General features: G+C 28.9%; 2 protein-coding genes across 3 annotated transcripts; both read right to left on the reverse strand.

Moving 5' to 3' along the window:
- Positions 1–3,298: 3,298 nt before the first annotated feature.
- Positions 3,299–4,060, reverse strand: LOC132925616 (uncharacterized). Its single transcript, XM_060989999.1, has one exon. The coding sequence runs from the start codon at positions 4,058–4,060 to the stop codon at positions 3,299–3,301; it is 762 nt and encodes a 253-aa protein (XP_060845982.1).
- Positions 4,061–6,957: 2,897 nt separating this feature from the next.
- On the reverse strand, positions 6,958–12,991 carry LOC132932480 (spermatogenesis-associated protein 20). 2 transcript variants are annotated; one of them, XM_060998874.1, is made up of 13 exons: positions 12,840–12,991; positions 12,633–12,760; positions 12,468–12,584; positions 11,910–12,129; positions 11,423–11,566; positions 11,016–11,360; positions 10,782–10,961; positions 10,279–10,488; positions 9,445–9,637; positions 8,825–8,993; positions 8,557–8,765; positions 8,303–8,502; positions 6,958–7,314 (listed from the first exon to the last, which is right to left on the reverse strand). In XM_060998874.1, the coding sequence occupies exons 2-13, from the start codon at positions 12,743–12,745 to the stop codon at positions 7,057–7,059; spliced, it is 2,358 nt and encodes a 785-aa protein (XP_060854857.1). In that variant the 5' UTR covers positions 12,746–12,760; positions 12,840–12,991; the 3' UTR covers positions 6,958–7,056. The 2 variants fall into 2 exon arrangements, with proteins under 2 accessions (XP_060854857.1, XP_060833302.1); XM_060977319.1 differs by lacking the exon at positions 12,840–12,991 and having other exon boundaries at positions 12,468–12,574; positions 12,633–12,767.
- Between the last annotated feature and the right edge of the window lie 1,586 nt (positions 12,992–14,577).

Raw genomic sequence — 14,577 nt, forward strand, 5'->3', positions numbered from 1 at the left:
CTCATAGGTGCCTATTCGATTTGTTGTGCAATCATTATGACAATAAAATTGAATGTCGATTATTCAATATAGAAATATATATTGAAAATTATAGAAGGAGAAGTATAACGATTCACAGTCGTCACAGCAGTCCGTGGTGAGCATACAGTACTCTGAAAGCCCATGGACTTACTCGTCAAACTTTGTAAGCTGTGTTTTTCTATCTAACTCACTTAGAATATATAGGGATTTAGACGTGTTTTCATTCCAACGTACTACCGAATGATCTAGTAAAACGATAAGAATTCTAAAAATTAATTTGAATTTTTCGTCTACTTGACATCGACTTTCTCAAATTTTTGATTTTTACCTCTCAAAATTCTATAGAAGGACTAATAAAAAATGGGATATTTCAATTTTTGAAGGAATTATAATATTTAAAATCAAAAATACAAAATCTAGACCACGTGCGTTAAACAAAACAGATAGAAAATCACGGCCTTTAATCCCCTTAGGCCTTAATACTGGATATGTAAAGATCCGAATATGTAATTGCAGAAAACAAGGTTACAAGTAACCGTTGATCTGCCTGGACGGAAACCGTGCTGTTCATTGGCTAAGATCAAGTTAACAGAAGGCTGAATTGCGTCTAAGACTAATGATTCAAAGAGCTTGGAAATATGCCCTAAAATAGAAATAGGTCTGTAATTAGTGATTAACGAACGGCAACCAGATTTTAAAATGGGAGTAATAGAACCAATTTTCCACATGTCAGGAAAAATACTGTCATTGAGGGATCTTTGAAATAGGGTCCAAAGAGGATAGAAAATAATGATTAATGAACCTCATTCTGTAGAGGAAATCGCCAGGTATTCCATCGGGTCCAGTAGAAGACACATTTCCTAAAGTATTAAGCTTGAGGAGGACATTGTTTGCAGAGAAGTAACAGTTGTTAGGTAAGTCGAAGAACTGTATATCTAATGTCTGAAGATTTGAAGTAACGGGCTCTGAAGAGTAAACCGAACAAAAATGTTTAGCAAACAGATTGACACTTTCCAGTTTACAAGAACTATTGACACCATCTAAAGAAACTGTGTCCGGAACAGCATTGTGGGAACGATTCTTGCGCACAAAATCCCAAAAATTTTTGGGATTTGACGATAGAGATTTTTCAAACTGTTCGACAAATTCTTTATGACATTTTTTGGAAGTAGATTTACATTTAGCACGAAGCAGGGGAAAATTAGTGTAATCAGCAGGGTCGAAGGTAGATTTAAACTTTGCATGAGCTTTATTCTTACGATAAATTAACGATTATATATATATAATATATTTATTATTGTTATTGAAAACAAAATTTAACATTTTTTTTTAATTTTTATGATTAACTATAAAAAACAATACATTTTTATATTTATAATAGAAATAATTAATAAGCTATTTTATAACATTACTTTTCTTGCTTTTTTTAAAGCAAATACATTTATGATGTAATCAAAGTTTAAAGAAGATATTGATATTATATATACCGTGATATTTGTTGTGACTGGTGGCCTGTATGGTGTTTCCAGTATGTATACAAATAGACTTGTATATATTTTCATTCACATTTTACGCTGATAAGGAATAATTATTTTATTTTTTTTGAAATATTATATGTTTCTTATATTTATTTTTTATGATGAAAGTAGTAGGTAGTCAAAAAAAAAAAGAAGGTTCATAAAAATCCGAGGCTCTCTAATAACGGAGGCCATAGGCAGTTGTCTATCGCCCTATCCTGTCTAATGATAAATTGGTGAATATGGCCCTGCTGCAAACTAAAAGAAGGATGGCGGAGATCGTGTCATCCAGTGAGAAAAAGTTAAATATTTGATGATTTTTATTTTTCAGGTTTAAAGAACACTTTTTCTCTATAAACTTCAAGAACGACATTTTAGCAAGTATATAATATTACTCTATCCTAATAGTAGCATGACGCATAAAAAAGTATATAGTTGGTATGTATAATACTTTTTTCCTGTAGATCGCAGGTTAGACAATGAAGTCGTCGGTGGATCACACGTTGGGCCTGTCCTCTATATTTAATCTATTATTGGTAATTTGTTTACTAAATGAACATTATGAACCATAACGTTTGTATTAATGTATTATAAACATATCTGTGAATCTATACACATAGGTCTACCATATATGACAGCATTTTTAATAATATAATTATAATTTATAACATTAGCCATTAGCCCGATTAGCTGGTTAGGTACTAAGGTACCTATATCATTTACTATAGTAATACTTTTGATATAGTCGGTATAGATCTATTATAAACACGTACTTATCGATGCGTGGAAGAAATAAATGTAGCGGTAAAAAAATTTCCAAGTCTCTATGATTATTATTTTTGAATTAGAACAACATTTTCAATACTTTTTCCTTATTCTGCAGTGTTATACTCGTATAGTCGTATTATGTATAATTATTGTACATTTATACTCAATATGTTTGCAAATAAGATACGAAAATCTATTTAAATAATCACACAAAATACAAAACACGTAAGATACGGTAACCACAAATAAAAGTTCTAATTTAAAATCGAATCGATGTAGGTTGTAAGTTGCAACCATAATATATTATTCTATAAAGTTCTAAAAAAAAAAAATCAGAAAAATGAAATTGTCAAAGCATAGATAATTTAGTGACGAATTCAAATCTGCTTTCAAAATTAATATCAGAAAATTAAATTTGGCGTAGTGATTGAAGTGGTGAGCTATGTTTTCGACCGAAAATGAATCACGCTCCAGCCCCCTTAAAGAATTGGTTAGATACTTTAATTTTACGGCGCTTTGTGTATGCAATTTAACAGCATGACAGATGAGTATAAAAAATACTATTCCGTTTAACGAAAACTGGCCGTTGACTAGCGCGACGCTAGCGGCAATTTTTAATCAGTGGTCATCATAAATTTAATGTAAAACTAATTGCCGCGTTTTTTTAAATTTATTTACGAATTACGAGAGAAAATGGTTTAAAAAATGATCAGTATAAAACATTATTTCAATACATAATATAATATATTACATAAAATGTATTAATTGCAAATTGGTAAAAAAAAAAATATTTTTACACATACAATAAAAATTAAATATCATTAATATCTATACTTAATATTATACATTTATTAATAATATAGTCAATAATATTTACAAAACAGTCTACAAATACATATAAACATAAAATTATAATCAATATTAGTTATTCCAATTGCTCTATATCTGATCCTCATCACTGCAATTGCTGTTATCGGACAATATGGTCATAACTACGGTTCCATTAAGGCGTCCCTAAGAATTTCTTTTCGGTGATCCGATTCTTGTAGTTTTTCGGTATGCCTTACACAATTTTCCCAATCCTCTTTGGTTACCGCATCTAATGCTTCATTGGTAAGACGTTCGATATCAACCATCTTGAACGTATTGTTGTTTTTTGCTACTTGACGTTTAACTTGGGCCCATATAAGTTCTATTGCGTTGTATTGGAAGTGACGAGGAGGTAGGCGTATTACTTCATGGTTTTTTTCTAACGCAATTTGGTCAAGCAAGTATTTCTTTTGGCGCGGAATTAAGGCTTTATCTTTTTGATGAAGTTCCGGTAATGTTTCAAGTGGATGAAATTCAATATTTTTTTCGCTTAACCATTTTTGTACGTCCAATTTTCTCCAATTACTTTTTGGGTGGTTTTCTACCAATGTGGAATTATATGGCTCATTACCTATTACTAAAACAGACGGTTCTTCCAGATTGTTTAAAAGTTCAATAAACCAGTTTTTAAACATTTCGGCATTCAATTGACTGTGATAGTCGGCGGCATGGCCTAATATATTGTTACGGAATACTAGTTTGGACCCTTGAATAAAGCCGTAACGATCACATCCAGCATGATACACGATAAGCTTGTTACTTCCTTTTCTCGTTGGAACTTTCAATCCTTTAGTGCCATATTCATTTTGCCATATCATTGACTCCGAATGGTTTTGGTTAACCCGTGTTTCGTCAATATAAACGATAGGGCGATCATCTTTCATTTCGCGTAACGTACATATTTCTCGAAGAAATTTACATCGAAGTGCAACAATGTCATTTTTCTCCATAAAAAATTTACGGCCATCATTACACTTCTTATAAGAAAATTTCAAATTCTTCAACAGATATTGCATCGAGCGTAAGCATCCGGAATAATTGATTTTTTTGTCTTAAAGCATTTAATATCAATTTTGCAGTTGGGTACTCACCTCGATCGTAGAACTCGTGCACAGTTTTCCTAACAACATCTGAGTCGAAATCGTCGAGCTCCAATACAATTTTCTCACGTTTGTAGCCTTTGCGCGGAGACCTAAATACCATAACTGACGTTGATTCTTCGTCTTCATATTTTACTTCGCAGCAAATACGTCGGACAGTGCGTTCTGAGTGCTCTGACAATCCACAAGCTTCAGCAGTACGTTGTTGTGTATTTTTAAAAATATCGGTGCTTAAATCTGGTTTTTTTGACAGTTGTTTTAGAAACGTATACACTTTATAAACAATTTGTTTAGTCTGGCTACGAATTGATCTATTGCTAAAAGACATTTTTAATAAATTTGAGAATAAAAATTTATTCAAACATTAACAAGAAAAAATACACAAATATTCACGAAACACAGGTACAACACACCGTCTGTTACAAATGTCGGTACTTCGGTAGCATAAATCATATTGCACAAAATCAACATTTGTATACACTATACGCGTGTTACGATCATTCCATATAATCATTTCAGTTATCAAGCTGAAACAGGTTTGCAGCATCGCATAAAACCATATACCTATAAACTAATGGACTGCGCATTCCTCACCCCCCATCTATGTCTCATCATTCCAGTATAACTGAGAGAGACAACAACACGAATTGGGAAAATCTCAGAATAATTAATGTCAATAATATTTTATATTCCATGATAATTATAAATAAATTATATTTATATATTTTTGTCATGGTTAATGGTTATTACTTATTAGTTAATAGTTAATAGTTATTAGTTTATTACTTATTTTAATCAATATTCAATAGTTAATAGTAGTAATCCACGTGTTTTTACAGACGTTACATCAGCAAGTTGGTAAGTATAAAGCAAATTCTTTACAGTATAATTATAGGTCTATGTCAATGGTTTCCAACTCAACACTAGGCGCGGACCACGACCGGGCACGACCTGATTTCAACCCCCCCTATTTATATTATCACTTATTTTTTCATACTTTTATAATATTAATAATTACTAGCTACAAAAAAAAAAATCAAAAATACAGTTTATGACGTGAAAAATATTTTAACTTATTTATTTAAAAATTCAATTTAATAAAAAAAGGTGATAAAAATTCAAATTTTACATTTTACGAACTTAAATTAAAAAAAAAAAAAATAAATTTATATTATTGAGTACTTAAGTCTTGATTAATGTGATTTATTAGGGCGCCCTTCTTTTACCAATTGTGTAATTGGATAGTGGAAAAACGCAGATAATTATTTATCATAATATTGAGCTATACCTGCATTACCGAATGTTATATAATTTATATATCTATTATCTGTATATAAATTGTCATCGGTCGCAAAAGTGTATTATTTGGCTGTTGGGCATTAAGCCGTAAATAACAAAAAATATAAAGTATAATTTCGTTCATTTTTTTAAATTTAAATTTTTTTATTCGCGGACCACTTGAGATGAGTCCACGGACCACTGGTCTATGCATAAAAGTATAAAACACATGCCGTACGCCTATTGTATAAATATCACATAGGCAACTCGCAGTTTGAGAACCCGCGATTAACGGCAGGTCGTCGGCGGGCGGGTTTCGAGGGTTACTGCCGTTACTGGTCAGTTTTCGTTGCACGGACTTTTTTATAATGTGAATAATAATATTGTTACATCTGACATCAGTTAGATAATTTAAAATCATATTATAAATATTTTTTTAATATTATCAAGCATGAAAAACCTAACCTCATAATACATCTTCAAATTTTAAATTTTATTATAATATCATGCACATCGCCCACGCCTTACAATATCCAAATCCAACACATCCATCTATTTTTGTTTCATAATATTTTCATGGTAAATTTGTAAACCTATTTTAGTAAGTACTATAAAAGATTTAAAGATCATAATATTACTACGTGCTTTGGTATCCCATAACGGTATAACAGTATGATTATAGGTAATAGCTAACTGGGATCTATTCTCGTCGGTCATGGAAGAAAATACGTCCAATTTGTCCCCCCTTCCAGAAAAAACATCAACTCAGACGTAGTAAACTCAAATAATCGAGAAATTAATTTGTCGTATTCCATCATTCGACACTATTTTGTCGAAGCTGCATTTCGTCAATATAGCCAATAATTAGCCATTGCCGTGGCGGAAGAGCAGGGCAGAAGGGACAGCTGCCCAGGGCCCCGCGCCTTTCGTGGCATTTAATGATTTGTATGTCTATAATTTTGTTTTTCAAATCAAAAATACAAGTCCCTTCTGCAGTGGCTTATAAATTGGTGCATGACCCAAAAAAAAAATTTAACTAATATATTATACTACGAATAATTGTATGAATCTATAATTACAATGTCGTAATTCTTTAATATCGATAAAAAACAGAAACACGATTATTGGCTACAAAAACCAATTTAAAAAAAAAAAAATGTTTGTGTAAAACTTGTTTTAATAATTGTACCTAAACATTTAATTTTTTATTTTAACATGAAAAATGTCTCAATAGACTAATTAGAGTATATAAGCAAAATAATATTAATATATCCCCAAATAATGAGTTTGTCTCATTATACTGATACTAGTGATACTCATTATACCCTATGTAGTATGTACTCTAGAGTCTAGGGCATACATAATATGAAACTTGTAAAAGTTAAAAAAATATATAAAAAATGTAATTGGAACATTAAATATATATTTTAATACATAATATTAAATAATAAATAAATACATTTAAAATGTTACAAAATCAAAAATATATTTATACAAAGAAACTACGCTAGTGGGCTTTCCACTGTTCCATCTAATAAGGCAATTAACTCTTCTACGCTATGTACTGGTAAATTACATGTATTATTCTTGCATACATATGCAGCAACTTTTCCTTTTTCTGCAATCGCTAAACCTTTTGCTAGTTCTGATAAAGAGTTTTCATCAGCATGAGCTAATACAAGATTAGGCACATAGCGTTGTCTAACTGCAGATAATAATGCTTCTAGATCAGGATTGTCTAAATCACCAGTAACGTATACCTAAACAGAACAGTTATAAACTCAGAGTTAGCAAGTAGTTTGCCATCATTTTTCAAAGACTATTTTTAGAATTTACAAGTGTGAATTATTATGGCAGTTATCGGAGGTAAGGATATTGCAGGGCCAATTTCACCCAGCCCTTCAATGTCGACCCAAACTCCAAACCTGTTTTAAAACATTTCCCTTAGTTAGCAAGAGTTTGCAAGTTCATTTTGAGAATTCGCAAGTAAGTACTATATTATTATTTTTTTTTCATCGCCTGGTAGAAATAAGTGGGAGAGAAGGTGTGTTTTGTTGTAAGTAATTAATTAACTCTTCTGCATTCATCCTTGAGATAGATCTTAACAATATTATGGTCCAATAACTGTTTCTAAAGTGAACTATAAAATTATATATATTGATTATTACTAATTTACAATTTAATTTTTTTTTCTATCGGTGAATGGTTTAATTATTTTTTACATGTATGACATCAAAGTTGATTTCCCATTTAATTCTACCTTATAATTTACATCAAATATTTTTTTTATTATTTTAAAAGGTTCTCTATATTTATATGCAATTATTATTATTATTTTTTTTATTCGATATATGGAATTTTATAATTTATAGAATTAAACATATTATAATAAAAAAAACATCATAATAATTAAGCAGATAATAATAATAATTTTAGTACAAAACCGGCACTCCCTGCAATTCTGTCTACTTATAAACATTGAACAAGATAATTTGTTTTGAAGAAAAAAAAAGTCAGTGTATATTGGAATTAACTGGAATGAATTTATTCCAAATCCAAGATATTTCTCTAAACGTTCTTAAAGAACAAATTTTACCTTTTGATTTAAATCTTATATAAGTAGTTCATTATATGAACTAAGCAACATACTGCCATGAAGTTGGCCCTTCAACTTTGTTCAACCATTTTGAAAATTATGCTCAGTCTATAAGTTAAAAATGGTTTTAAAATATTCTATATCATACTTACAGAAGTGATTGAATCACAATGTAGAGTAAGGGCAGACACTAATGCTGGTAAAGCACTTGAATTGTTAAACAAACGGCCAGCAAATGTCAAAAATAAAGAATCAATTTTTGGACGGTATTCAGACTTTTCAGTCAATACTGATAGTCTTAATAGATTTAATGCCGATATTGAATTACCAGAAGGTTTGGCTCCATCATGATCTGGAAATAAGGTTTTAAAATATAACATTCATGTATAATCCATCATTCTCTTACCACTCTTGAATCTCAAAATGATACTAGGATCTTTATCAGTTGAAGAATAGTATCCAAATTTCTCCTTATCCCAAAACAATTCATCTTGTTGTGCTTGCAATTCATCAGCCCATTTTAACCATTTAGACTGTAGTGTACATTCATATAAATCTAGAAGGCCGCGTATGAGAAAAGCATAATCGTTGAGGAAACCCAAAATGGGTTTTTCTCTAAAAAAAGTTATGAAACAATTAACATTTAAAACATTCAAGATTCTATGCTAAATTACATGTTAGCGATATCTCCATTATCATTTACATAACATGATCGTAATAATAAATTAATATTAGAGTTCCACGCATGCGTTTCAAGAAATTCGGCAGCTTTAATAGCTCTTTGTTTATATTCCTCCACATTTAATGCTGATGCTGCTCTTGCGTATGCTGTTATCATTAGTCCTACAAAATTCAAGTTATACAATATAATATAATACAGTGAAACTTCAATATTCAATCTTAAGGGCAAAAATAAAAATATTGTATTAGAGAAATGTTTTTTAAAGATTTGGTTGGGTTCTCAAAAGTATTTTGTTTAATGGAAGATTCATTTTATAATAGGATACATTTGAATAGTACATTTAATTGTGTTTGAAAACTTTACTGATATATTTTTATATTGAGTCAACTATCTGCAGGCTTGCTGTGTAGTAAAGCCACGCCTATGCGCACAAGTTGGCCACCGAGGTATGATCTCATTCCGAATAGAGTATAGTTATCATATTAAATATTATTTTACTATATTAAATTCAATAAAAAAGTGGCACGTGTTAATTTAACTTTGGTCATTGTTTTATTTTTAATAACCTAATTTACAGAATTACTTAAAATTTTAGTAAAAAGGCTAATTTACCGTTCCACGAAGTTATTATTTTATTGTCTAAATGTGGGCGTGGTCTTTTTTTACGTGCTTCAAATAATATGTTCTTTGCAATTCTTAGTTCTTTTTTTACATTTTCCACAGTTATTTGAAACTTTTTAGCAGTATTTTCTTTGCTTCTAAACTCTATCAACACATTTTGATCCAATAACTCTCCATGAGGATCCTAATAATAAATTAATAAATGAAGTAAATATTTTTATCATAGGTGTGTAATGTGTACATGTGCAGCAAATGATGTATTCTCTACATATTACATTTATTTTTAATTTAATTAACCGGTGAATATTTATTTAGAGTTTACATAGAATGATTTTAAAAATATTGAATAAAATAAAAATATCTATTTTCAGTTGGTCAAATTGAAAAAATAAAATAATTATAAATGCGAGAAGTTTATAAATATATTGAAGGTCATATACATACATCTACGGTGTGCACAACCAAATATATCATATTTATAGCATACAGGTGATATCCGTTCAATCAGCAGTCATATAGCTTATAATAATAGATATTATTCATATTAACAGACGTTCATAATCCATTTGTCAGTAATTGGTATGTTATATTAATAACATTAAACAATATTTTAATCAATCAAATAATTAAATGATATACCATGTAAAAAAATAACATTTTTGCTTCATTTTAACATAATACATTTTACTATTCATAGATATAATGAGAAAAATAAGTGGGCTGCTAAATAGTCTATCGGCCAATTAAAAATGTGTGCTACACAAGATACAAAATACTACACACATCTATGGTTTCTATTTGTTTAAAACATCATTAGACACTTACTGAATCTGGTCGAACATTACCATTAGGTAAAACACTAAAATGCCAACAAAATAGTTCAGAAAGGTTAACATCAGATTTTGAATCAAGAGGTTTGTTTAAGAGTGTTTTAACTTCTTCCTGTGTCCAAGTACAAAAAGCACCTTCACGTTTTTTAGTAGAATCAGCTGTAGGTAGTGAATCTGCATCTTCAGCACTATAAAATCCACCTTGCTAAAAATGATGGTTTTTTATAATTTAAATTAATTCATAAAGCTTACAATATAAATAAAAATATTTTCTATCATACTATTTAAATTTTTTTTAAAAAGTTTTGTATACATTAAATTAATTCATAGTATAATAATACTATATAGATATTATTATTACATTTTTAATACTAAAAAAAAAATATTTGTTTTAGATTTAAAAAAAAAGTTTAACTAATTAGATAACTTGTTCTATTTACTATTTGCACTGTGTTAAAAATAAATATATAATACATTACAATAAGGCAAATTTTGTACCTCATGACTTAAATCTCTGCTAACATATTGCAAGATATCATGAACAACATCTGAATACTGTTCATGTTTGGTGATTTGGAAAGCTGTGGTATAAGACACAGCTAATTGAGCTTGATCATACAACATTTTTTCAAAATGTGGTACATGCCATTTTTCATCTGTAGAATATCTAGCAAAACCCTAAAAACAATGATAGTAAGTTCAATTTTTTTTTAATCCCTCAAAATTTCTCACTTGACCAATGTGATCATGTATACCACCCATGGCCATTTTTTGCAAGGTTGTCAATGCCATTTCCAAGCTAAAAATCCCCTCAGATGATTTTGACATTTTGTGAGAAACATGAAACAGAAAATCTAATATTGATGGCTGAGGGAATTTAGGTGGCATACCAAAACCACCCCACTCATCATCATAAATTTTCTGAATTTGTGAGTAACATGTTATCCATGTTTTAGGGTTAGGTTTCATTATATGAGAAAGTTCAGTCCCAAGTTGTATATCAAAAGCTGTAGTATTATTAAGTATTTTCATCAGTTTTGAACTATTTTCCAACATAGAGTTTGAATCATTTTTCCACTAATAAAAAATAAATTATATATTCATAATGATAATACAAATATTTATTATAATTAACTCACCCTTTTAGCCATGTGTAAAAGAATAGTTTTAAATCCAGGACGCCCATATGCATCTTCAGGTGGATAGTAAGTTCCACCACCAATTGGTTTCAAATCAGGTGTTAAAAACACGCTCATTGGCCATCCTCCTTGACCAGAAGCTGCCTAACCAATTTAGGAGAAAAATAGCATGTAAAGGTACACTAATATTATTATTGGTTAGGTATAATTTAGGTCATTAGTTTTTTATAAAACTGTAAAATAATAATAATAATAATAATCTTTAGGACATAGGTACTTTACTATTAATTATATCCGAACAAAAGTATACACTATAATAGGAAATTTTTAAAATTTAAATTTAAAATTCAAATATTTGACAAAAGCAGATTATTTAAATTAGTATGTATAAATAATACTATTATTTGCTCTTCAACATTTAAATAGTTGTACATTTTAATATTTGAATAGGAGTGCATTAAGTGTATAAAAGATTTTGTTTAGATACCTTAACAAAAGTCATGTACAATTGATCTACATCGGGTCGTTCTTCTCGATCCACTTTAATGTTCACATAATGTTCATTCATGACCGCTGCGATGTCTTGGTTTTCAAATGATTCATGCTCCATTACATGACACCAATGACAAGTGGAATAACCAACCGATAGAAAAATAAGTTTTTTCTCTGATCGTGCTTTTTCAAATGCTTCGTCACCCCATGGATACCTAAATAGTATAAGATAATGGTTAGTGGTTTAAGTATGACTTCCAAATAATTCAAATACTCAATTAATATATAAAGTTAGTACTTGGAGAATATTATTTAATTATAATATTATATTAGGAATACATTACATTTATAGGTTAAATAATTTGTATGATTTACAAGATAAAATTCCTAGCTTTTATAACAAAATAATAAAAGTTGAAAAAACATTTTAACAATTAGGCGATTCCATGTATTATACTTGTGTTTAAGTTTCACTAATTTGTTTGAAAATTCATAAAATGGATAGTTTATAAATTAAGAACATAATTAGATAGGTATTATCTAAAATTCATACCATTGCACAGGATTTTCAGCGTGTTGTAATAGGTAAGGCGATCTTTCCAGAGCCAAACGGTTTTTTATTTTTTCCATACTTTTTGAGGATATATTCGCAGTTGAATTCTGAAAATGTCTATAAAAATTTTAACAATAAAAAAGGACAAATTAAATAAACTCTTACTTATAATAATAATTGTAGTTGGGATAAATTATCACGGGTGTTTTTGGAAATGCTGTTTGTGTAATATTCCATAAGCGATTAACACGGCTTCTTATTTTACTAAGACCCAGCATAACAGTACCTAGTACCTAATAACAGTTATGAGATAAAAATAAAGTAATGTCTCTAAATTTGATCAGGTGTTTTAATGGCAAAAAATCATATTACTTTAAAATGATAAAAGTTATAGAAACCAGATAGGTTAGACCATAATTAATTATTATAAAAAAAATCTTTTTATATGTAATAAACTATAGTAATAGCAAGAAAAAATAAAAAAAAATTAGGTAAAAACTACGAAAGTACGAAATATGAATTTAGTTTTATCACCATTTATATATTATCAAAGTATAAATTATCAATCAAAACACCGTTATCACCATAGTACATAATGTATACGGCTAGATTACGCCAACATATTGTACTATTTCGTATTTTTTGTATTTTATGATTTTTAGATTAGATTCTGAGCCAATCCATGACAAAAAAAATTCATGAAAATTTCAAGTCTGGTTATCTGCTACAAAATAATAAAAATTATTTTGTTAAAATTTTGAATATTAATTTGTTAACAGAGACCTCAATTAAAGTTAAAGATGGATACATTTTTTCCCGAATAAGTCAAAAGTAATTTATATATAAAAAAAAAATTAACATCCCATTGTGAAACAGATACAGTCATCGCTTCTTTCAAAATCTAAAATGTAATTATTTTAATTTTACAATTATGAATTAAGATTCAAGATATAATAACATAATATTGTTTTATTATTAATGTTTTCTATAGGGACTCACGAGTAGAGAGTATGAGACTACAGAGTTACCAATACCAAACAAAAAGCTATTGATAACTTTATGTTAAAATACATTCAATTGTTTTAAAAATCAGTCATAATTAACTAATTGTCATGAAATTTTTAGGCACATTGCTGACTTAGCTGGAAACAAAACTTTAATTATATCTGTTCCAGCTTTAAGTTATCAATTATGGGTCGGCTATAATCAAGAATTTATGATTATGTCTATTGGTAATAAAACTAAGTAGGTATTAAATATTAGCCCATACGTATAACATATTCTTTTTATTTACACACAAAATTGTTTTTAATAGACACAAATGTGTAAATTTTAAAACTTAGTTTTGTTTGTAGACAAATGTTAACCCATTATTTATTTTCTAACGGAAAATGTTTACTAAAACAAATGTTTATAAATAGGTACTCAATCTTTTAATAACGCATGGGAAATTGTATATGATCTTAAAAAAATAAAAATGATACAATAACAATTAGGTCTAAGTACACAAAACTTTTGTGTTATTTCAAAACCAATAACTTGATACAAATAAGTTGTATGTATAAATATAAATAGTCTATGTTGCAGGTTAGTTCATTTAATGTTTAACGTCTCATTTACATATCGTAATATGGTCGTATGTATCAAACCTTGCTTTACACAACGAGACTTGGAAAACATTTTTTGAATATACCTACATCCCAATTTTATACGTCTTATAATATACATATATTATAATGTGAAATACAGTAAAACATCGATTACCTGTATTAAACTAGAGTACTAGACCAAGAGAGTGATAGATAAAAGAAAAAATTAATTTTTATATTTATACGTATTAGATGATAAGAAAAAATAAATAAAACAATTCGAAAAAATTAGTTATTTTGATTTGTTTATATGATTCTCCGTATATTTTTTAGATAAGTTTTTTATATTTCTCAAAGTATGTTCAATGCACATATCGACAAGACGGGTGTAAATTATTCAATTTATAATTCACGATACTATAATATGACGGTTGATGGCGTATAATAGAAGTTGATGGATAATCGAGATTTTACTGTACATATAGGTATACCGTATACGTGTGATATGTTTGCATGAACAT

Source organism: Rhopalosiphum padi, chromosome 1 (genome assembly GCF_020882245.1).
Source record: "Rhopalosiphum padi isolate XX-2018 chromosome 1, ASM2088224v1, whole genome shotgun sequence".
Classification (NCBI taxonomy): domain Eukaryota; kingdom Metazoa; phylum Arthropoda; class Insecta; order Hemiptera; family Aphididae; genus Rhopalosiphum; species Rhopalosiphum padi.